The sequence below is a fragment of the Haliotis rufescens genome, unplaced genomic scaffold (assembly GCF_023055435.1).
Source record: "Haliotis rufescens isolate VD_foot unplaced genomic scaffold, xgHalRufe1.0.p SCAF_11, whole genome shotgun sequence".
NCBI lineage: Eukaryota > Metazoa > Mollusca > Gastropoda > Lepetellida > Haliotidae > Haliotis > Haliotis rufescens.
Window position 1 is genome coordinate 44,179,169 of NW_025963791.1, and position 26,153 is coordinate 44,205,321.

General features: G+C 41.2%; 1 protein-coding gene across 7 annotated transcripts; it reads right to left on the bottom strand.

Annotated features, from left to right (window-relative positions):
• Positions 1-207: 207 nt before the first annotated feature.
• On the bottom strand, positions 208-25,725 carry LOC124120398 (cell death-inducing p53-target protein 1-like). Of its 7 annotated transcripts, XM_046483207.2 has the most exons (9): positions 25,614-25,725; positions 22,055-22,147; positions 20,746-20,787; positions 20,152-20,178; positions 18,234-18,254; positions 11,882-11,902; positions 5,489-5,512; positions 3,313-3,511; positions 208-2,652 (listed from the first exon to the last, which is right to left on the bottom strand). In XM_046483207.2, exons 2-9 carry the CDS (start codon positions 22,125-22,127, stop codon positions 2,544-2,546), a joined length of 516 nt encoding a protein of 171 aa, XP_046339163.1. In that variant the 5' UTR covers positions 22,128-22,147; positions 25,614-25,725; the 3' UTR covers positions 208-2,543. The 7 variants fall into 7 exon arrangements, with proteins under 7 accessions (XP_046339163.1, XP_046339165.1, XP_046339167.1 ...); XM_046483209.2 differs by lacking the exon at positions 18,234-18,254; XM_046483211.2 differs by lacking the exon at positions 11,882-11,902.
• Positions 25,726-26,153: the final 428 nt, after the last annotated feature.

Here is a 26,153-nt window from a genome sequence, read left to right on the forward strand (position 1 = left end):
ACTATCGTGTTAAACAACAAACAAAAACAACAAATCATGCAGTCAACTGCTGACTAGTCCGCCGGGGTGCAGCTGGAACTCTGGTGACTAACAGGGAAACTACAGCAACTTACTCACTCACTCCATCAGCCTGCTACAAGGAGATGCACCTATCCTGCCTCATCTTTCTACAGGAAATCATCAGGGACAAACATGGCCAAGATTGAGTATTATGCACACAGAGTTTATTTATGAAGAAATATTAGGATACAAAACTGACAAATAAAAGCATTGGACACAAATAACAAGAACATGGAGCTAAAAACACTCGGCTGATTTTCTCACATTAAGAAGTACGTGATGGATGACAGCAAACATTAGCATACAGTGGGCTAGCAGTACCTGGATGTGTATGGGTGTAGCTAGCACTGGGCTATCAATATCTGTGTGTGTATGGGTGTAGCTTCAGACCAGCAATATATTCAGCAAGTACATAGTTCAACACTGGAACACGTGAACAGTGAATACCATTTGTAAGGTACCACATCCCTCCTGGAATCAGACTTTATGTGTGGTCCATCACACTTTATGTAGCTAGCATTGACAGGTGAACACACCACTACCTATGAAACATTCCTAGAGTGGAAACTCTTACATCCTTGTGTCAGGGTTTAGATCTTTGGGCTAAGTGTACTTCTTCACTCTGTATTGCTTGAGAACTTGTGGTGTCTTAAGTGTATCTACAGTTCACATCTTGGTATTTTGGCACTTGGTATGTTTATACATTTGGATCTCAGCTATTCTATCTTATCACTTTTGAAACAGATCAGTGATAACATGACATAAAGCCTCAATGAAAATGTAAATAAGAAAACAGAGAAAGTAATCTATTATAGGTTGCAAGAAGTCAGCTAAATGCTGCTAATCTTTTGTCAAGATCACACAAGAATTGTCCTTCAGGACAGATCAGATCTTTACTGAGCAAACTTGATTGGCATTGGCATAAATTAATAGTGAGTTCATAATCACATGGCCTCCAATACAGCACAGGTTTCTGATCATGTCAACCACTCACTATAGTCACAATCAGGAACAACATAGTCGCCATCAGGAACAACATAGTCACCATCAGGAACAACATAGTCGCCATCAGAAGCAACATAGTCACCATCAGTAGCAACATAGTCACCATCAGGAACAACATAGTCGCCATCAGGAACAACATAGTCACCATCAGTAGCAACATAGTCGCCATCAGAAGCAACAAAGTCACCATCAGAAGAATGACAAACCTGATCAATCACTAACCTATCAGCTCCTTGTGACTTTTGGTACAGGTTACTATGGTAACCGGTTGATGGGGCCTGAGTTATTCACAAAAATCATGCAGTCTTGAAAGGTTATTTTCAAATCTCTCATGACATAAAAATCACAAAACAAAGATGCCGAATATATCTGGCATTCATATACATACACTAAGAGTCTATAAAATTAACATATGAAAAAATGTAATTACTAAAACCATATTGATTAACATGTTTAAGTGTGCAACTATGTTCTGTCTGATTTGACTGAAACTGAACACTGATGTTGCCCATAAAAACATGTACTTGAGAAAGTACAAGTAGGATGACAATAGGCAACAACCACTTTGCTGAATGCCTACAGCACAAGGGACTCAATAAAAGGTAAAAGTGGGACTAGTGTGAGATAGCTACATGATCTTGTTTCTGTTGCTATAGTTGTACCAGGCCTTCTTGCAATTCACCAATGAAGGTGTATGTATATCAATCATAATCCATCATATGGGAAGTGAAACAGGTCAATATGGCGAAAATATGTTTCCCTTCAACTACAACCAGGGGGAAACACTAGGCTGGTGTTCAGTGTATGTACCATCAAATCATTACATGACAGGGGCCTTCAGCTTGCATCTAGCAACAACACATTGATGATGTCCGTTGCTCTCCTTGCACTGTCACATTAGAAAAATAGAAATTCAACAAGAATGTTTCTGTGAGGATTGTGAATAAACACAACTTAGATAATGCTGATGTTCATTAAGTGTGGTGAAGACTCAAACAGAGACATCAAAGTTGAGTTGTCAACTGCTTAAAACTAAATAATACACTAACAGTGACAACCCACAGCAACAGCGCACAGCACAGCACAGCACAGTACACCATACATCACAAAAAGACAACTGTATGGTACACAAGTGAACAGCCGTGGTCCTGTCAACCAGACAGAAGGTCGCTGTGTCAACATCGTGCAGTAAAATAGATCGAAACGGCTACAACTAGACAAAATTACACATGAAGGATTAAAACACATGTATATCATTTACAAGATAAACCAACAAAAAAGAAACATGTTGGTCCAGAATATTTCCATATCAAACAAGTTAAGACATTGTTTAGTTTAACAGAACGATGTATAATTAGACAATACGCAGCTGTAGGTCACCGTAACCTTACAGGAAATGTGGTGAATCTGTTGAAACTAGCCTACTCCTTGTCTCGATGGTAATGCCATTTCTTTCTCGCTCAGTTCATCTCAGGGGCTCACATCCGACTCCATCGTGCCACCATGGCTTTACAGTTGGGACAGGTGTGGATCACATCCTTGCAGCCATCCATGCAGAACGGGATTAGACAGCATAAGAAATCACACCTGCAAACACATGTTCATGAGGTAACCATACACTGAGAGCTATGTAGATATGTCACTAGTGTGTGTGTGTAGCATAAAACTCTGGACTAGACACCCCATGAACTAATGCAAACTAGTCCAAGCATTCCAAATAAACTAGTTGTTCATCTACCACTACTACATATGAAAAGAAACACCCAGTCCATTCAACTATTCACTCGCCTTGGACCAGCAGGGTAGTATCTAGGCTGAACCCTTGGAAAACCGGTTAGCCCCATCCTGCATCAGGTTCTGGCCCTAGATCTGCTCCTAGAACTGCTCCATGTTAATGCGCCTCAATTTGAGAAAAAAGGCCACATTTTCAAATACAATGGGGCATTTTAACACTGTGCAGTCTTCACATGAAGAGCCCATGTTAGAAAATTCCTAGAGTATAGTGGGATGCAGAAACTATTGTCTGAACAATCTGTAAATATTATGTGTGACTGTGAACAGTCTGTAACTGTTGTGTGATTGTGAACAGTTTGTAAATGTTATGTGTGATTGTGAACAGTCTGTAAATGTAATGTGTGACTGTGAACAATTCATAAATGTTGTGCAACAGTCTACATTATCAGACAAAATAATCTAGTACACCGAGGCCACAACACAACATCAGACAATTCAAGCAAGCACACCTACCCAACAAGGCACAGGATGAGACAGATGACCCAGGTAAACGTGCCATTGTCGTAGTGAGTTGCCGTGACGATCTGTGCGGCGCAGTGTGGACACTGGGTCTGTACAGGTGCCTCCCTGAACTGCTGCACGACGGCGATGGTGGGCTGCTGGACGACCACAGTGGTGCTCGCCTGTCCCTGTGGGTAGCCGCCGGGCTGACCTGCAAAATACCCGCACATCACTCTCAGAATTTGGACAGACTTGCTACCTGTTACCCAGATTCAACTCCTAACTGAAGCAGACAATCATTAAAGGGAGATAAAACTATGGAAAAAATTAGTAGATTGTTTCCTTCGAAGTTATTTTTAAAGATTCATAGATTTATTTTTTTTGAACTATGAAAAGTAATTTACTTGAGATAGGGACTGGGTGGGAAACAACATGGCTCTTCAAGACACATTCTCCATTTTTAAGGCAGACTCTAAATTCAAAAGCTTTATAAGACAGGCCTTTTTAGGACAGACAGTTTTGTGTTACTATTTTTCTTCAGAAATACTCCTCAATCATGAGAGTTTAACTGCATTGTTTCATTCTTGATCTATAACTAGTCATATCCTCATGAAGAGAATATAGTGTTACTATTTGGTTGATATTATTAAATTTAATTAAAATGAAGAAAATACAATGAAAGCTTGTCACCATAAACTCTATCAAGACAAATAATTATTTAATTTGTAGTAACCAGTGTTGATTTACAAAAGACTTAAGATAAAGACAACATTCAATTGCAACATAGGTTCCATCTACCACAGGTGGGCTAAATACAATAGATTGATGTAGCCAGGGAGGGTAAGAAGAACTTAAGAAATATCATTAATCAAGAGTAACAAATACTAATTCAAACAAAACAGTAAAATGTTGTGTAATTATTAGTTAATCTAACTGGATAATCTGTTGATGGTAGAGTGCCACCTGATGATAAGTGTGCAAGTCATTTTGTGAACACAACACACTGAAGGCGAGAAGACACCAATGTATAAAGGGAGGTAACTGCCACATCCAGGAAAATTTCTACATGACTGAGAGTCGACGGGAGCATATTGCATCCACATGACTGCGATTTGATTGGGCAAACTTGCATCTTAGTTTCTGAAATGTATCGCAACAAAAGGTCCAGTGTGACAGATAAGACAGGAGTCAAGGTGAAGAAAGTCGGGACCAAGTGGCCACTTCCCACTTTACTTGACATTAGGGCCATTATCCCATTCACTTATATAGTAATCATGACAACTTGACTCTCAGTCCCCCATTCTTAGTTGTACTGCTTCCTACCGACTCCGTCAACAAGGTGCTCCTGACTCCTGACTTGTGCAGTGAACACAGAACCTACCAGCAGAAGCTTTTAACATTGAAAGACAATGGAAACAATGGCTAGATCTATGAAGTGCTATGAAAACATCCCTCATCCGATGCATTGAATCATATTGACTATATGTGAAGAAACGGGAGTATCTGTGAGTGAGTTACAAACACTGGTTAGAAGCAGTGTTTGAAATAAACAAATATTGTCTGCCTGCCATCAGGACCCACATACCTCAGAATCTGCAGGCCCTCATTTAAAAGACTGCAGATTACTGTGACAAATAAATCAACACGAAAATTTACAGCAGGCCATAGGCCCCACAGGAGATCTACCTGCCACGGGCCTAAGGGCAGGTGTTTATTTCAAACACTGGTTAGAGGTGCCATGTTCATGTACAGTGTTCAAACAGGAATAAATTAAATCAAATGCATATCCATATTTATTAAAAAGAAATGAAAAAGCTCTCAATCTGGGTAGCATTCAGGTTTCACAAAAACCAATGAAAGATCAACAGCACTGCACCATTTTAGTAAATCAATACTTTGATGAAACAGGTCATTATTTGTTTGACATGTTCCATATGTAATAGGATTCTAAAACAATGTTTATCATCACATTCTTACACATAGTCACTCTCGTAACAATTACTGATTGTTCAAACGGGTGTAATCAGGTGAACTTGTTTGAACACAAGTACAGGACCACTATCAACACTAAACGTTGTAATCAACTCCAGCAAATAGAAGTGAAACTGTGTTGGCCACAAACATCAAGGGGTTGAACAATGTTACACAGCTGACTAATAAATTGTCAGTGCTTCTCTTCCTTACACACCTGGCTGACTGTAACCATGGTAACCTGAAATGTTAACACAATGAAGCACAAGGATTAAAAGAAATAAAAAGAAGTTACAACAATTCCACAAATCCAGAATGACTTGACAATATTTATGTAGTACCATATATGCTGCACAGTTGATTAATGCACATGGACATGTCGAACAATGTCACAAAATTAAAAATTATAATTAATTCATTAGTAGCTTGCATCATCAGACTTAAAATAATCTGGACAGTGGAAATAAAATATTCAAGAATTATTGATATTAATGATATTGCTTAGCAATAAGCCAGGCATTAACAGATGATATGTATACATACTGTTAGTGTGTTATGGAGTGCAACAAGCACCTGTTAACATGGGTTAACTAGCATGCAGTATTGTACGGCACAATGAAAGAGAGCAACCAACCACAAAGATACTGAAACATTGTTAACACAAAGTACCTCGGCCATCAACACATCTAGAGTTGAAGCTAGTGCCGACCCACATGAACTACACACCTACAATATACTACTAAAGAGAAGTTAAAAAAGGTTTAACCTATCATGACAATACAGATTAACTATAGACATATGAACAAATTGGGTGTTCATCGAGTTATTTTGAATAACCTATAACATCACAGAACAATCTGCAGGATGTCAACAGAACAATCCGCAGGATGTCAACAACAGAACAATCTGCAGGATGTCAACAACAGAACAATCTGAGGGCTGTCAAGAGAACAATCTGCAGGACATCAACAACAGAACAATCTGCAGGATGTCAACAACAGAACAATCTGCAGGATGTCAACAACAGAACAATCTGAGGGCTGTCAAGAGAACAATCTGCAGGACATTAACAACAGAACAATCTGCAGGATGTCAACAACAGAACAATCTGAGGGCTTTGAAGAACAGAACAATCTGCAGGATGTCAACAACAGAACAATCTGCAGGATGTCAACAACAGAACAATCTGAGGGCTGTCAAGAGAACAATCTGCAGGACATCAACAACAGAACAATCTGCAGGATGTCAACAACAGAACAATCTGCAGGATGTCAACAACAGAACAATCTGCAGGATGTCAACAACAGCACAATCTGCAGGAGGTCAACAACAGAACAATCTGCAGGATGACAACAACAGAACAATCTGCAGGATGTCAACAACAGAACAATCTGAGGGCTGTCAAGAGAACAATCTGCAGGACATCAACAACAGAACAATCTGCAGGATGTCAACAACAGAACAATCTGCAGGATGTCAACAACAGAACAATCTGCAGGATGTCAACAACAGCACAATCTGCAGGAGGTTAACAACAGAACAATCTGCAGGATGTCAACAACAGAACAATCTGCAGGATGACAACAACAAGACAATCTGCAGGATGTCAACAACAGAACAATCTGAGGGCTGTCAAGAGAACAATCTGCAGGATGTCAACAACAGAACAATCTGCAGGAGGTCAACAACAGAACAATCTGCAGGATGTCAACAACAGAACAATCTGAGGGCTGTCAAGAGAACAATCTGCAGGACATTAACAACAGAACAATCTGCAGGATGTCAACAACAGAACAATCTGCAGGATGTCAACAACAGAACAATCTGCAGGATGTCAACAACAGAACAATCTGCAGGATGTCAACAACAGAACAATCTGAGGGCTGTCAAGAGAACAATCTGCAGGACATCAACAACAGAACAATCTGCAGGATGTCAACAACAGAACAATCTGAGGGCTGTGAACAACAGAACAATCTGCGGGATGTCAACAACAGAACAATCTGCAGGATGTCAACAACAGAACAATCTGAGGGCTGTCAAGAGAACAATCTGCAGGACATCAACAACAGAACAATCTGCAGGATGTCAACAACAGAACAATCTGCAGGATGTCAACAACAGAACAATCTGCAGGATGTCAACAACAGCACAATCTGCAGGAGGTCAACAACAGAACAATCTGCAGGATGTCAACAACAGAACAATCTGCAGGATGTCAACAACAGCACAATCTGCAGGAGGTTAACAACAGAACAATCTGCAGGATGTCAACAACAGAACAATCTGCAGGATGACAACAACAAGACAATCTGCAGGATGTCAACAACAGAACAATCTGAGGGCTGTCAAGAGAACAATCTGCAGGATGTCAACAACAGAACAATCTGCAGGAGGTCAACAACAGAACAATCTGCAGGATGTCAACAACAGAACAATCTGAGGGCTGTCAAGAGAACAATCTGCAGGACATCAACAACAGAACAATCTGCAGGATGTCAACAACAGAACAATCTGCTGGATGTCAACAACAGCACAATCTGCAGGACGTCAACAACAGAACAATCTGCAGGATGTCAACAACAGAACAATCTGCAGGATGTCAACAACAGAACAATCTGCAGGATGTCAACAACAGAACAATCTGCAGGATGTCAACAACAGAACAATCTGAGGGCTGTCAAGAGAACAATCTGCAGGGCATCAACAACAGAACAATCTGCAGGATGTCAACAACAGAACAATCTGCAGGATGTCAACAACAGAACAATCTGAGGGCTGTCAAAAGAACAATCTGCAGGACATCAACAACAGAACAATCTGCAGGATGTCAACAACAGAACAATCTGCAGGATGTCAACAACAGAACAATCTGCAGGAGGTCAACAACAGAACAATCTGCAGGACATCAACAACAGAACAATCTGCAGGATGTCAACAACAGAACAATCTGCAGGATGTCAACAACAGAACAATCTGAGGGTTGTCAAAAACAGAACAATCTGTGGGATGTCAACAACAGAACAATCTGCAGGATGTCAAAAACAGAACGATCTGCGGGATGTCAACAACAGAACAATCTGCAGGACATCAACAACAGAACAATCTAATGGCTGTCAAGAACAATATGTGGACATCAACAACAGCACAATCTGAGGGCTGTCAACAACAGAACAATCTGCAAGATGTCAACAACAGAACAATCTGCAGAACGACAACAACAGAACAATCTGTGGAATGTCAACAACAAAACAATCTGCGGGATGTCAACAACAGAACAATCTGTGGGATGTCAACAGAACAATCTGCAGGATGTCAACAGAACAATCTGCAGGATGTCAACAACAGAACAATCTGCAGGATGTTAAGTTAACTGCTTTTGTCAAGTTAAACATTCAGGAGTGGGTGGGCTGGGATTTTGTATCGAGATTAGATTCTTCAGCTACACCTACAAAACCAGATATTTTTTTATTTTAATCTACAAGCTTCTATGACAGCAGTCTGTAAATAATCGAGTCTGGACCAGACAATCCAGTGATTGATACCATGAGCACTGATCCATGCAATTGGGATCGATGACATGCTTCAACCAAGCCTGCCCACCTCTTACGACGCCTCTTACATAGTCACCTTTAAAACACCTTGCAACAATGTAATTTTTGTGGCAGGCAATTTCTTTTTTTTCCCAGTCAAAAGCATAATTATTATTTTCAAGACTTTTCGGAGAAATTTTATTTCTTACGATAAAATACAAGACCCCCTCTCCAGAATATCAAATGGTCCGTCTCTATCTTTATGTTATGCAAGAGGTCATCTATGATGATAAGTTGTAGGCTTATCAAGAGGGGTCACAGCCACATCCACGGTACATCCACCCGCCACACAGTTGGTACATCCATTCAGAGGGTACATGGACTCACAGAGGTACCCTGTTGAACACAATGACCATGTGTGCTACAGCCCAAGTTTTTCTCCATAAGTGCTGGAACACAGAGGGCGTTAGTCTCCTTGCACATGACTTGTGATGACAGCAAGTGATTGTGTCTTCAACTTCACCTCATATGTTCTCTGACCCGTGAAGATTCCGGGATAGAATAGGTCTTCAGCAACCCATGCTTGCCGTAAAAGGTGACTATGCTTGTCGTAAAAGGCGACTAACGGGATCGGGTGGTCAGGCTCGCTGACTTGGTTGATGCATGTCATCGATCTCAATTGTGTGGATCGATGCTCATGATATCAATCACTGGATTGTCTGGTCCAGACTCGATTATTTACAGACCGCCGTCATATAGCTGGAATATTGCTGAGTGCGGCGTTAAACAACCAACTAACCAACCAACCAACCATATGTTCTCTAATTGAATCTGTGGGGATTCCCGGGTATTTGTTTGTGTGTTTCTTGTTTCACACTCAGCAATATTCCAGCTATATGACAGCTCCCTGCAAATAGTCAAATCTGGACCAGACAATCCAGTGATTGGTGTTATCTAGCTGGAATGCTGCTTACCGTGGCATTAAACAACATTCTACTTGAACTTGGAAATTAGTCGCAATCACAATCTGCTTGCTACTACTCAAACAACTCTGAAAATGTCCCATTCCAGGTTGATGTTTTCTAGAAGATACAGCACAAGTGGGTGTCAGGCAATGGCATGGAGCAGCCTCTAGAGCCAGCAGGCAGCCAGGCACACAACGGGGCGGACTCCTCAGACAGTTGTATGCATAGCTTATTGACAACTCCCACGCATGTTACTGGTAATCAAGGATAAGTTGAACCAACTCACCAAACGCGTTTGAGACAAGTAGGCAGTGCACAAAATTTGGGCAAAAATATTTGGTTTATTACAGATAGAGAGGATGTACGTATGTTCTGCATCAGCAGGTCATGACGATGAAATGGACTATGCTCACGTGGACACATGTGTTCATAAGTCTACAAAGAGGTCGGAGTGATGCAGTGAAACAGACACTTATACACCAGCTTACAAAGAAGTTATACAATGCTATTTCAAGTAAAGGCCAAACTATTTTTCTCTTATTTTACGTTTTCCCTTAAAGATGCAAATGTTTTGTTTCACTCAGTGTACTCTCACACCAATCCCAGCCATGTGAAATTAAATCATTTGACTGCTCTCATTTGTACACAGATATAAAATAACTACTGCTGTTTATAAATATATTCTCCAGTTGATCAGTAAGCATACACATTAAAGCCTAAATTACATCAAATAGACTTATTAGGAGCTGTGTGGACAGGTGCCCTACAGTTTACAATATATTGCTGTCGATGGCTGTCAGCAACCATATTAGTTTTTACCCCCAAGATGTTGAATATCTGAATCCGTGTCTCCAAATGTTTGGCCCATATATATACCAAGTTCACCATCCACCCACAGCTAAAGGCTACAGGATGTGCAGTCAACGCTGTCTCCATCTTCACAATCAGTTAAACAGGAAATCAAATACTTTGGCCTTTGCATGCATTGTTCCTGTAGACATGGTCTCTTCGCTTCGTTGAGTATCCTTGTTATAAGTAGCAAGGATTACATTCTCATTATCATTCTGAATCTCGAGTAGTCGATAGCTGCCTGAACATTATTCATGCATCTATAATCTAGAAAGCCATTCTTAGCAATACCAATCCATACCCAACGTGACCTTGCCCTTCTCCAGGACTGCCTTGTGTCTCCTCACCGTGTCCATCTTCCCTAGGCAAGGGAGTTAACTGACTACAAATTCCAGTTTCCACCCTTGCCCAACTAGGCTGGAATTAAGGAGTTATATTTTGGCTGGACTAACAAGTCCATAAATAGTCCAATCAAAATCGCGCAATGAAATCAACACCCTGTTCGTAAACCGCCTTGCAGATTTCCGTTGATTGCAGGAATTACAAAACATGCGTACCGTCAACTTAGCCTCAACAGATTTTTTTCCAAATCTTTTCATGTTTTTAATCAAGGTGCTCACGTGATTTGATGCACTTTGCAAAGAAAGACCTGTTTTATTACAATATAGATCTTGACTATTGATCAGATCGGCTCTACTGGGCACTGCCATTTTGTTTGAATCAAATGCAAGTGATATGAGAGGTGGAATTAGGAGGGACATAGAAGGGACATAACTCGTAATAGTCACTGATCGAACCCAGAAATTCCAGCTAAGTTTGGCAAGGGTGGAAACTGGAACTTTTATAGTAAGTTACCTGCCTTGCCTCGGGAGGCAGAACATCTTACTCTTGTCACAGCACGTACAATTAGCCAGAATACCACTATGAGTCATAAACATGCAGACTCAGGACAACCATATACATGTGAGCAGATAGCACAGGTACAATCCACCATACAAGCACCTGCTGAATCAACTCAACTTTTACAGGGTTTCCATAGCAACTGATTACGGAAGTTGTGGAAGATTTTAGAAAATATCAATACACGTAGAAGATCAATGTTACATTCATCATGTGTTTTAATGTTAAATAAAATATTTTAAATAAAATACTTTCAGAACCAAGCAAATTCTTTTTGAAAGCAGGTTAGTATGTGTGGGCAAGCCCCATGCTATAAGCTCCGTGTTGGGGATCTAGGCTCAGTGTTGGGGCTGCAATACCAACCTTGACCATACATCGGCTGGCCTGGAAACAAAACTCACATGAATTAGTTATGTGGACGGTCAGTCAGCTGACCCAGGTCACAACACATACTTCTCTGTTTGAATAGGTCTTGTAGTCATAGTCACATAAAATGAAGCGTAGGATCCTACTGGGCAAAAGAAATTATTTCGACACGAGGACATAACCTGCATCATCAGCATCTAAAGTCTGTAGGGATGAAAGCCATCAACATCCAACACAACTTGAAAACATCATCCCAAGGTTTTTCTTGTTATATAAGAACAATGTTTCTATTCAAAAGTAAACATGCTGTGAATTAGGCATCTAAATTATGAAGAGTTGTGAGTTAAAGTAGACGCTTGTGAAAACAACAGGCTTGTGTGTCAGCTTGTCCCTACTTGTTGTAAACCTGGCCACCTTATTGAAAGCCTCAGTACATGTTACAATTAAAGAATAGGATCAGTACATCAATCTACACATGGGTTGGCACATATAAGTGTGATCAGGGAAAACTTGGTGACACCCCCAGTATTCAATGTGAAGATGACGCCCTGCCCTACCAACAGGCCTACAGTCATCACACTGAAGAATAAGTATACAATGTCAGAAAATTCAAAGGCTACAAATTCAAAAACTCTTCACCATAACTGAATATAAAAGAAAATATTAAAGGTTTAAGAACAGTCAAACATATGTAATTTTATTGATGATGTCAACCTTACACCACATGAAAACTCCACAGTGTCATTAAACCGAAGCAATTTGAAAAGTTTAAATTCGTTCACACGCTGTAATGCAATTCCCACACCCATGCTGGCATTTGATTGGTAGGTTACTGTACATGTGATTCCTGTTTCCTTATCCGGGTATATGGACGACAGTGGTGGTCGGTGGGTTATTATAGATGTGAATTGTTTCCTCATCACTTAGCTATGAACCATCCAGGTATGTGGAGGACAGTGGTGGTCGGTGGGTTATTATAGATGTGAATTGTGTTTCCTCATCACACAGCTATGAACCATCCAGGTATATGGGGGACAGTGGTGGTCGGTGGGTTATTATAGATGTGAATTGTGTTTCCTCATCACACAGCTATGAACCATCCAGGTATGTGGAGGACAGTGGTGGTCGGTGGGTTATTATAGATGTGAATTGTGTTTCCTCATCACACAGCTATGAACCATCCAGGTATATTGAGGACAGTGGTGGTCGGTGGGTTATTATAGATGTGAATTGTGTTTCCTCATCACACAGCTATGAACCATCCAGGTATGTGGAGGACAGTGGTGGTCGGTGGGTTATTATAGATGTGAATTGTGTTTCCTCATCACACAGCTATGAACCATCCAGGTATGTGGGGGACAGTGGTGGTCGGTGGGTTAATAAAAGATGTGAAGTGTTTCCTCATTCGGGTGTGTGGAGGACAGCGGTGATTGGCAGGTAATGTGAGGATGTAAATCTAGTCGTTTCAACTATACATCTCCCTGGATGATTAAAGGTTGAAGTAAAATGTTGTGGTTCCGAATGCACTGATTCAAAATTCGGGAAAATTGGTAGAAGGTTGTTTGTAACATTTCAAAAGAAGAGAATAATTCCTATTTTCATGTGCTTCATAAATAACCAATAATGAAGTTATAGTATCAGTGTGTCAGACGAGAATGAATCACATTTACTTTGTATAACTCAATATCTGAAAAGTCTTCAGTGAGTGTTCAGTGGACAAAAGCCCCATTTAAGTCCCACACCATGGTTCACAGTGTTCATGTGGAGATGGGCATTGTATGCCTACCACATGTATTCCATCCGCCGCGAGCTAGGTGAGCACCAGTGTGTGTTCACTGAGGCAAAAACTATTTACAGTTACATGGCTCAAGCACGCAAACAGGCCGTGTGCATTACTTGTCCACTGTACACTCAAATAATGACCAGAAAAAAACAAGTAAAAAAACCACATCAGACATACCGTATTTGCCGTAATAAATGTCCCCAGTTCTTAGAAAATTGATAAGGAGGGGCGGTTATTGAAACCAAACACAAAAAGTTACATTTGTTTTTACAGATCAAGCAGTAGTGAACAACTTAGTTAAAAAGTCACTGAAACTAAGTTTTCGATAACGGTTACTTGGGAATTACATACCTCTTCTACACTGCTGTGATTAGCAAAACTGTGAGAAATAGACAAGACAACATAGAAAATTGCCAGGGCTAACATGGGGCTCTTATAAAGATAACATACATATTGGTCTAGAAGTTCAAAACGGCGTCTAAAACGTCAAATACGGTAATTCTGACAACAATTACCAATGGTGTGCTGAGGTGAGATTTATGAAAGACTATAGCAGTGACAGAAACTAAGTGGGATCCAGAGATCCTTGTGCACTGGAATCTATATATCTTCTTAATCTTGCTGTTTTGTAACAACAGGGCTATGACAAAGATCCCTTGACTTTCATTTTCACTTGGAACATGGAACACAGGGACACTGTGAAACAGAACTCTACTTATCACATGATCACAAATTTCAGCACACACATTCTTTTACACTCCATAGATAGTAACACTCAGCTGAAGTAAGTTTGTAAGAAAAAGTGAACTATTTATGGTCAGTTAAACAGACTTAAGAAAGTTCTGATTCATCCATCAATTGAAATTAATTCAATTTTCACATTCTGACATGAAGACATTAAACAATATGTAGATATTTTAATTACCCACGTGGTGAAGATACAGGTGGTAAGATACTAAATTCCTACCTCACATGTGTCGTACAAGGTTGACCTCGTTTTATTTGTTTTGATTGGATAACCATGACCTCTGTCACACCTACTTTTTTCATTCATAAAAGATCGCTAGACGTCATTCATTTTGCAACTACAAGGCAGAGCTGAAGCAATCTCGTGAGAGCGAGAAATATTTACAAACACTTAATTCAAGCAAACAAAATAGTCACACGGATCAAATTCGGTTTGCACTCTATATAGGTTATGCATAGAGCTTCTACTGACATTATATAATCAAGCTATATCCATTTACAATGTACGACTACCGATCAATAGATTGAGGGTCCCCATGAGGGTGACGCAACCGGGTGGCACTGTTTCGGGAGTTGTTTGTTTCCAAATGTGAACAAGAACATTCCTTATCTCTAACGTAAAACGCTGTGTGTAGATCACGGTTGTCTTTTTTATTCCAGGGTCGTAGATTTAACATGAATGTCTTTGGCAAACACTCAGATTTCCCTCTTCCAAAATGATACGGACATGATAAAAATTCAGCTGATAGATCAAGGAAACCAAACCATTTGGATTGCACACCCAGGACCACGGCAGTGCGAGTGACTGACTGTTGGTCCAATATTCAAAGCACTGCGCTATTGTGACTTTTCAAATTTTCTTATAGGTGTTCTGCGTACTAACAACATGGCGCTTGAATTACCATAAGTTGAAGAAATTCTTCCAAAAGGATGTTGAGCGTCGGTGCTGTTATGTTTGCAAACAACTGCAGGCACATGTCATTAATGCGTATGCATAGAAATGTCAACAATACCCATATTTGGGCATATATCAATATTCATGTGCAACCAGATTTTGCAACCGGTTTCATTTTGGTCTGTCAACGAATGAAAGTTGTTATGTATTTACACTTAAATATATATTTAACGTGGGTAATAAATGAAATACCACACTCATTCTCGTTGGAGATACCATTTTTACGAAACTCGTGAAATTTCTATGGTATTTAATGAGAATGAGAGAAGTATTCTCTATATACATCACACATGACACTGAAATGTACTGGGGGAAAGCAATATACTACTAGATGAGAACAGTAAGTCTTTACTAGGGCTGTTATGATGCACTCACGTATTCTGTAAATCAAACCGCATACCTTCATGAACTGACCTTGTTATTCGTGGTCACTAGGATTGACTTTTTCCCAAAACATTAAAGACTGTAACCATGAATATGCAGTCTTGTCCATTTACATACCCTGTACCTAAAAATATCCATAAAAACTTATTCTATTCATAGATTTCTTAAAAAAGACAACACTCATATTGATTTAATTAAACAGTAATGTGGTCACTGGTCATTGTCACATTTAAGTAGATACTAGTACCTGGATAAGTGCGGTATATGAGTGTATGACATAATAATAATATTAACACTGTCAACATGGTCAAACCATGGCGATTAATTTATTTTCTTATTGTTTCACTGAACATAAGAAATAATACATCAACTGCTGACTTGTTATTGTGTTCGTGAATAAATATTAGCATTCATTACCCAGTATTCATGATACGTATCGTATTCGCCTCATAGTGTCTTCGTTGCAGCCCTAGCCACTACGAACTTATTCACTCAATCTTCCACTACTGATACACATTTCATATTTGTTTTAATATAAGGCTAAAAAAAAATAAAAGTCTTGGTTCTCAGTCAACGCCCACATCTTCAGAAAGTCTGCCGCAAGTCCATTTTCATTTACTGCACATCTCGGTTATGGTAATGAAGGCAATAGGAGTTTGTATGCTTGTTTATGAAGGGGGGCCCTTTCCCTGCTTTATGGTACACAACTGTTTATTTGGTTACATACTAGTTTGAACAAGCAAAAAAAAAAAAAACACCGAAAACCCACCCACCTGCACTCTATATATAAGTCAGTGTCTGAGAACCAATTCTCTTAATTTTATAAGCCTAACAAAGCAAACAACATTCTGGTAGCTGTGAATAACTCAACCTGGGTACTGACATACTGGCACTGGGCTCACATACTAATGTGTTAGTAGGACATACAAAACTGAAGCTGAACAACAATGAAGCTGGGTGCAAGATGGTTGCCTGTGAGTCAACACACTGCACACTCAGTCAACACTGCACACTCAGTCAACACACTGCACACTCAGTCAACACTGCACACTCAGTCAACACACTGCACACTCAGTCAACACACTGCACACTCAGTCAACACTGCACACTCAGTCAACACACTGCACACTCAGCCAACACACTGCACACTCAGTCAACACTGCACACTCAGTCAACACACTGCACACTCAGCCAACACTGCACACTGAGTCAACACACTGCACACTCAGTCAACACTGCACACTCAGTCAACACTGCACACTCAGTCAACACACTGCACACTCAGTCAACACTGCACACTCAGTCAACACTGCACACTCAGTCAACACACTGCACACTCAGTCAACACTGCACACTCAGTCAACACTGCACACTCAGTCAACACACTGCACACTCAGTCAACACACTGCACACTCATGCACACTGAGTCAACACACTGCACACTCAGTCAACACACTGCACACTCAGCCAACACACTGCACACTCAGCCAACACACTGCACACCCAGCCAACACACAGTACACTCAGCCAACACACAGCACACTCAGCCAACACACAGCACACTCAGCCAACACACAGCACACTCAGCCAACACACTGCACACTCAGCCAACACACTGCACACTCAGCCAACACACTGCACACTCAGCCAACACACTGCACACTCAGTCAACACTGCACACTCAGTCAACACACTGCACACTCAGTCAACACTGCACACTGAGTCAACACTGCACACTGAGTCAACACTGCACACTCAGTCAACACACTGCACACTCAGCCAACACACAGCACACTCAGCCAACACACTGCACACCCAGCCAACACACTGCACACTCAGCCAACACACTGCACACTCAGCCAACACACTGCACACTCAGCCAACACACTGCACACTCAGTCAACACACAGCACACTCAGTCAACACACTGCACACTCAGTCAACACTGCACACTCAGTCAACACTGCACACTCAGTCAACACACTGCACACTCAGTCAACACTCAGTCAACACACTGCACTCAGTCAACACACTGTACACTCAGCCAAAACACTGCACACTCAGTCAACACACTGCACACTCAGCCAACACACAGCACACTGAGTCAACACACTGCACACTCAACCAACACACTGCACACTCAGCCAACACACTGCACACTCAGCCAACACACAGCACACTCAGTCAACACTCAGTCAACACACTGCACACTGAGTCAACACACTGCACACTCAGCCAACACACAGCACACTCAGCAAACACACTGCACACCCAGCAAACACACAGCACACTCAGCCAACACACTGCACACTCAGCCAACACACTGCACACTCAGCCAACACACTGTACAAGTACAAAGTTTACTGTATTTTGCCAAAAAATTAATATCATAATCACACCAACAGCAATACAATGTACACATGCAAAAAACACAACAAAATGTAGCCACAGCTAGTGAAAGTACATGCAATTAAACCGACCTGGCACTCCATAAGGTTGACCTGTAATTGTCCAATTATTCTTCAATATCATATATACATAACAGTATATCGTCATGGCAACAGTAAGATAAGTGGTTTGATGAAAAGGTCTGGTGACATCCCTTGAACTACAACTGACGTTATCCCCACAGACCTGTAACAACCCTTCAGCTTATCCCCACAGGCCTGTGAAAGCCCTTGTGCTACGACTGATGTTATCCCCAAATGCCTGTGAAAGCCCTTGTGCTAAGACTGATGTTATCCCCAAATGCCTGTGAAAGCCCTTGTGCTACGACTGATGTTATCCCCAAATGCCTGTGAAAGCCCTTGGGCTACGACTGATGTTATCCCCAAATGCCTGTGAAAGCCCTTGTGCTACGACTGATGTTATCCCCAAATGCCTGTGAAAGCCCTTGTGCTAAGACTGATGTTATCCCCAAATGCCTGTGAAAGCCCTTGTGCTACGACTGATGTTATCCCCAAATGCCTGTGAAAGCCCTTGTGCTACGACTGATGTTATCCCCAAATGCCTGTGAAAACCCTTGTGCTACGACTGATGTTATCCCCAAATGCCTGTGAAAGCCCTTGGGCTACGACTGATGTTATCCCCAAATGCCTGTGAAAACCCTTGTGCTACGACTGATGTTATCCCCACAGACCTGTGAAAGCCCTTGTGCTACAACTGATGTTATCCTCCCAGACCTGTGAAACCCCTTGAGCTACAACTGACACTATCCCCACAGACCTGTGACCGCCCTTGACCTACAACTGACATTATCCCACAGACTTGTGACAGCCCTTGACCTACAACTGTTGTTATCCCCCTGACCTGTGACAGCCCTTGAGCTACAACTGTTGTTATCCCCCTGACCTGTGACAGCCCTTGAGCTACAACTGATGTTACCCCACAGACTTGTGACAGCCCTTGAGCTACAACTGTTGTTATCCCCCTGACCTGTGACAGCCCTTGAGCTACAACTGTCTTACTCCCACAGAACTGTGACAGCCCTTGACCTACAACTGACGTTATCCCACAGACTTGTGACAGCCCTTGACCTACAACTGACGTTATCCAAATAGACTTGTGACAGCAATTGAGCTACAACTGTTGTTATCCCCCTGACCCGCGACAGCCCTTGAGCTACAACTGATGTTACCCCACAGACTTGTGACAGCCCTTAAGCTACAACTGTCTTACCCCCACAGAACTGTGACAGCCCTTGACCTACAACTGACGTTATCCCAATAGACTTGTGACAGCAATTGAGCTACAACTGACGTTACCATCACAGACCCGCGACAACCGTTGAGCTACAACTGATGTTACCCCCACAGACTTGTGACAGCCCTTGAGCTACAACTGTCTTACTCCCACAGAACTGTGACGGCCCTTGAGCTACAACTGTGTTACTCCCACAGAACTGTGACAACCCTTGAGCTACGACTGACGTTTCTCCCACAGTGCATTCAGTGGAGGCAGGATGACTCGGCCCTATACATACATAAACATTCAGAGAATCTGACTCCTGAAAAATAACAGACCCTCTCCAACACTGTACAGGTGTAAATGAAGAAAATAGCCCCCCATGAAGACCCTCTCCAACACTTTACAGGTGTACTTGAAGAAGTGAGTCCCCCATGAAGACCCTCTCCAACACTGTACAGGTGTACTTGAAGAAGTGAGTCCCCCATGAAGACCCTCTCCAACACTGTACAGGTGTACTTGAAGAAGTGAGTCCCCCATGAAGACCCTCTCCAACACTGTACAGGTGTACTTGAAGAAGTGAGTCCCCCATGAAGACCCTCTCCAACACTTTACAGGTGTACTTGAAGAAGTGAGTCTCCCATGTAGACCCTCTCCAACACTGTACAGGTGTACTTGATATGTCTTCAGGTGATAGTTAGGTGAAAGACCTACCTGGTTGTTGGGGGTAACCGGGTTGAGCTGGAAAACAAATTACAGATTACAAAATTGCACATACATGCATACAACCTGCATGTTACTATGGTTACCAGTGATAGCTTTGTCTAACCACTACATACTACCAGTGTATATATATATATATTTATATTTATATATATATATATACACTGGTAGTATGTAGTGGTTAGACAGTGATATATGTGCGTAACCGATGCTACACATATCCCAGTGTTATGGGTTTTCGGACGTTTAATTAACATTCACAGTTTTCTTGCCAATCACATGAACAACTATGTAAAATCTCATTCACTTATAAAAGACAACTTTCTCTTAAAAGCAAGCCACCATCTGAGTATTCACAATGTCTGGGCGATGAGAATTCCCCGGTTATCACGAGCAATCACAATAAACATGGCCATCCGAAAACGAAATGTCCAAAAACCTATGATTTGACAATATGTAATCAGTAAGATCTATATGTTACCATGACCAGTGATATCTGCATGTTACCAAGTAACCAGTGACGGCTATATTCGCTACCAGAACAGCCCTGCATTTCTGCCATGTGGAATTCCAGCAAGTTCTTACCTGGGTATCCGGGGGGCGGAGGTCCAGGTGGGGGGTACTGCCCTGCAAGTAGCAACAATCAACTGAATGTACAACATTCTTTAAATAGGACCATAACTATCTCTTAAAATGATTCTATTTTGTAGAAAGCAAGACTAATCAGGGATAGACCTCTTACAATTACTCTTCAAACACAAAATCTAACGAAGATTTCAGAATGAAGGCATTTTGGATTAGATGCACTTTACTTACAGCACTCATTTCTATATGGCACGATTTTCAAAAAAAAGGAATGATTGAGAAAAAAAGATTCTTATCAAGAAAGGGATATCTACACAGAGAGTCTGAACATCTTCTGGGCTTTGAATTTCATTTTACCACAGTTTTCAACCAATCAGACTGCAGCACATACTCACATTCATTTTACAATATACTTTCAATGTATCAAGACTGCAGTGCAAGCGAACAGCAGGAATAACTAATAGCGGTGATTTCTAAAGCTTCTAGTTATCCAAGCACTTGCACCATTACAGTGTCACCACAGCAGTTGATTATTTCAACACTGAACCGATGACATTCAAAACACCATGGAGAGGTAGTTAGCTATTCGTTATTACTTCTGATTGTAGGGGGAGAAGAGGGACTCCCTTGTTGTCTGTGGGGTAGGCTGGTGGGGTTTAGAGTTTGGCCTTGTATCTACCTGGAGGTGGCACTCCCTTGTTGTCTATGGGGTAGGCTGGGTGGGGATGAGAGTTTGGCCCTGTACCTACCTGGAGGTGGCACTCCCTTATTGTCTGTGGGGTAGGCTGGGTGGGGATGAGAGTTTGGCCTTGTATCTACCTGGAGGTGGCACTCCCTTATTGTCTGTGGGGTAGGCTGGGTGGGGATGAGAGTTTGGCCTTGTATCTACCTGGAGGTGGCACTCCCTTGTTGTCTATGGGGTAGACTGGGTGGGGATGAGAGTTTGGCCTTGTATCTACCTGGAGGTGGCACTCCCTTGTTGTCTATGGGGTAGACTGGGTGGGGATGAGAGTTTGGCCTTGTATCTACCTGGAGGTGGCACTCCCTTATTGTCTGTGGGGTAGGTTGGGTGGAGATGAGAGTTTGGCCTTGTATCTACCTGGAGGTGGCACTCCCTTATTGTCTGTGGGGTAGGCTGGGTGGGGTTGAGAGTTTGGCCTTGTATCTACCTGGAGGTGGCACTCCCTTGTTGTCTATGGGGTAGGCTGGGTGGGGATGAGAGTTTGGCCTTGTATCTACCTGGAGGTGGCACTCCCTTATTGTCTGTGGGGTAGGCTGGGTGGGGATGAGAGTTTGGCCTTGTACGTACCTGGAGGTGGCACTCCCTTATTGTCTATTGGGTAGGCTGGGCCACCGGGGTAAGGTGGTGGGGGTCCGGACATGTCTCACAGTTGAGTAGCTTCTGTAATGTAAATTGTAGTATTTAACTCTGTGAACAATAATCAAGGTGAGATACAGAATCTTAATCAAAAGCATGCTGAAGAAACTAAACCTGCTCCTTCAAAACCGATGAATTATGAACATGCTACACATATTGCAACAAAGATTCAAAAGAAGCAGCTGGCACCAGCAGAATCTTCAGAATGGAAGCCATGCTGATATGTGATCAGAATTCTGTGTGATTTTTACAGACACTTTTACTGAGATACCACATAGGCGGTTTGATTCTTAAACACACTTTTACTGAGATACCACATAGTCGGACCTGATTCTTATAGACACTTTTACTGAGACACCACATAGTCAACTGATTTAGAAATTCAGTACATACACGGATATATCAAGATGCAATACAGCATGTTACAGACACCCATATATCAAGACACATATTTCCCAGAACATGGTAATCAGCTTGTGATCGAGTTGTTTTATGTTTCATGTATACAATTCTAGCCTCATATCTTTAAGAAGATAGTTTGGCTAGAGAAAGACACAGCACTGTAGCCCACCTTCTGTTGTCACCAGTTTTGTGTTCCCATGAAGCAATAATTCAGTGGATATGTATCTAAGATTCAAAACTAAGTGCCTTGCTGGGCAAATACGTTTTGGAAAAAAGGACATTTTCTTCAAAATAGTGACTTTCGCTCGTATTTTCCAACTTAATTTTTTATTCAATGCAATAATACAACACTTCCTCCTTTTTGTCCCATTAACTATGAAGCGTAAGCCACCTCAACAGAGCCTTCACTACTGTTACACCAGAAGTGCGAGTAGGAAATTAGTCGTTTCAATTTAGGAATTATTCTTGACATTTGCTGAATACTTGGGGCTGAATATCAGTCTTGGAGTTTCAGTTTGTGGTAGAATGACAGGCTATCACCATGAACCAAGTCATGAAGTTGGACCACTCAATCCTTAATGTCTGGTGATGGGTTTAGTACCGCTTTCCAGAGTATTTCAGTTATAATCATGGAGTGTGATTAATGTGGGAAGGAAGCTAAAAGTGTTAACTTGTCTAAAATCTGAACAGACATTTTGGATTTATCGAATCAACATTATAATTTCCTTTGATGTTTACAGTGTACAACAATGTTGACACAGAGGTACGTTCGTGATCTTATTAATGAGATTTGGCCTCTTACCTTCCAAATAAAACAATGTGGTTTATCTTCCAATTTTAAATGGTACATGTCAAGAGCTTGATTTAGTGTGACATCGACTTAATCATAAAATTCTGTCAAGAGACATTTTCAAATAATGAATTAGATTCTGCACCAGTAAGATTTTGTGCAGACATGCCCTTGTCACTAGGGGCATGCTTGTCAGCTATTGGATAAAACAGTTACATGACTGACACTTGACAGTGTATACAAAATATCAGTGAGCCATTGCATAATTCAGGGGCTCCACCCATTAGTGTGCCGTTGTACAAAACAACTTTAGCGCTACGACTGTCGTAAGTCTATGTTATTGTTAAGGTATGGGAGTTACGATCACCTTAGCGCTAAGTCCGATCTGTACAACGGCACCCAGGGCATTTTGTTTGGAATCGTAGACAAAGCCCTGTCGATGTAACAGATTCGAGTGGTTTCACTTTCACTTTAAAGGCTCCTATCACTGGATGGTGAATTAACTAATTATTTGGACAAAGAGAGAACACATGATTTCTCCTTAGAAAGTGGTAAGATTTAAATATTTCTTCTGTCACTTGAAATATCTCCCTCTCACTGTAGTTATCAGCATGTGTATGTGGACTGTCTGGTTCCTGACAACATTTAGTCAAACCTAGGAGTAAATTTGACCTTATCTGAGCTATCTATGTTTTAGTTTTTTTCAGCGTCCTGTAAGACATTTAGGCTGACAGTACCTCTTTAAAAATAAATTTATTTTATCTTAAATTTTTTTTAACTGTTTTAATATGTACTAAGTGACACAATAACCTTCTTTTTTTCTTCTTCTATAAATAACAATTTAATACAAACACCAGTCCCTATTGCAAGCTACATCTTCTGTCAGATGGTTCTGTGGTAAAAGATCAAAACTTCCTCCTTATAACAAGCAATCAGCTGACCAAATAGTTCCTCAATACAAAGGAAACAAATTTCCTCTCCGCCTTCACTGCCTGGTAATCTGCAGTAGTATCATGACCTTTGCCGGATACACTTCATTATCAGCAAGCATACTTACTTGATGTTTAACGTGAAATACCAATGCCTTGATGGTGGGTTTTACCCAAGTATTAAACATTTAAGATTGATCTGCAGGATTTTCCTTCAAAACTGATCTATGATAGATATGAAATACTGTTGAGAGCAACATCCAACCACACACCTGTGTATCTACGCTCACTATGTAGTAACTCCAAGGAATCATGTGCCATGTCCATACACACACACTTCATTAGCCAGGTTTCATTCACTTTGGTTATATGCCCAATCTGGAAAACGGGAGGTTGACAGTGAAGTGCTCGGGCAAAATTTATTACTGATGGTGCCAACCCCAGTTCCCTGAATCCCAAATACCATCAAGGCCTAATGTCACTCTCACTGCTCATCCAGCCCTGAATCCTGAATAATACTTAACACAAATCTCAAAGGCATGGGTGCACGTGGAGATAAATTAGATCTAGGCCTACTCAAAAAAACATTGACAAAATATAATATTATAAAGGAAACTTTTACTTACACCATTATTTTTTTTTAATGTTGAATCTGAGTACCAAATATGATTTTTTTTAAATCCTGCATGCCACACTACCGGGTCTCGAATACATTCTCATTTGACTCCTCTATCTGCTTACCAACAGGAGGTTGGGAGAGTCTCAGAGCAGTACAGATGTTGGCCTACTAGCAGACCTCTCTGATAATAGGGTCAATTATAAGCAGTGATTATCTCAAGTTGATGCCTAGTCACAGAATTTAAACTATTTGTGAAAACAGTATCAAATATCACTGTTGGACGTTATAAATGGTTGCCTTTGTGACGCAGACTATCTACCCTGTCGACCTTCTGGCCAGACAACAACACGCATGGCACTTCCTGCTGTGATTGCCTAATGGGAGAACAGGCGTGAGGACTAATTATAGCTAATGTTACAGCAAGCTGCCTGCCCGGACTTCTCGCTTTGATTTGTAGAGGAAAGTATCCCACCACCCTGTATATTTCCATCCTCTTAACAACACAACGAACCAGGTCCAAACAATGCGAACTCGACGAACACAACAACGACAAATGTTACATGTAACATTGTAAACATGGTACTACTTGGCAGGCTGACCACCAACAAAACAAAAATCGTCCTCCACAGCTTCCACATTTGTCTCTCGCTAAACACAAAGAACTCCCTCACTTGACAATACCTGAAATCTTAATGAATGTGTTTGATATATCAATAGAGATGAGAAGGATAACAAGAAGCAGCTACATACCTAAATGTCAGATACGTTAGATCTCTGTTGATCGCTCACGCCTAATGTAAGTACTGCAGTGCCGTGTGCAGAAATTACTTCGTGGGTAATACCGAATTATCTCCCTTTCTGCGTCACATGACTTGTGTTTATGGGCGTTATGTAATATGCACAGTGTAGCGCGGCTTGGAGTTGTGAAATGACAGCTAATATATTTATTCGTATCTTTCTATTCTTTCTCTTGTGAGCTTTAACTATTAAATATTATAATATATTATATATCATCATATTCAGTCTTGAATTATCTAATTGAGGGATGATCAGATTCGCTGAGAATTTAGTCCGAAAAGGAACAGATGGAACCAGAAATTGGGTCCTGCGAAATAAAATTACTTGAGCTAAAATTCCGGAGGAACCAATTTTGCAGGAGGTAGGAACACTTTATTTCGGTGTTAAATGATGATATGCCCGGGCCAAAGGTTTGGTACAGGGTTTCCTACAAGTTGGAATTTGGTCTTTGATGTGATATAAACGTTATTGAGTGGAAACATTCATATATAA

Excerpts from the sequence above, each read along its gene's own strand:
- LOC124120398 (XM_046483207.2), bottom strand. The coding sequence starts at position 22,127 with ATGTCCGGACCCCCACCACCTTACCCCGGTGGCCCAGCCTACCCAATA. Across the intron at positions 18,255-20,151 it reads CGGTTACCCCCAACAACCAG|GTCAACCTTATGGAGTGCCA; the intron begins GTAGGTCTTTCA and ends GGACAATTACAG. Across the intron at positions 5,513-11,881 it reads CCAGCCGATGTATGGTCAAG|GTTACCATGGTTACAGTCAG; the intron begins GTTGGTATTGCA and ends TTAACATTTCAG.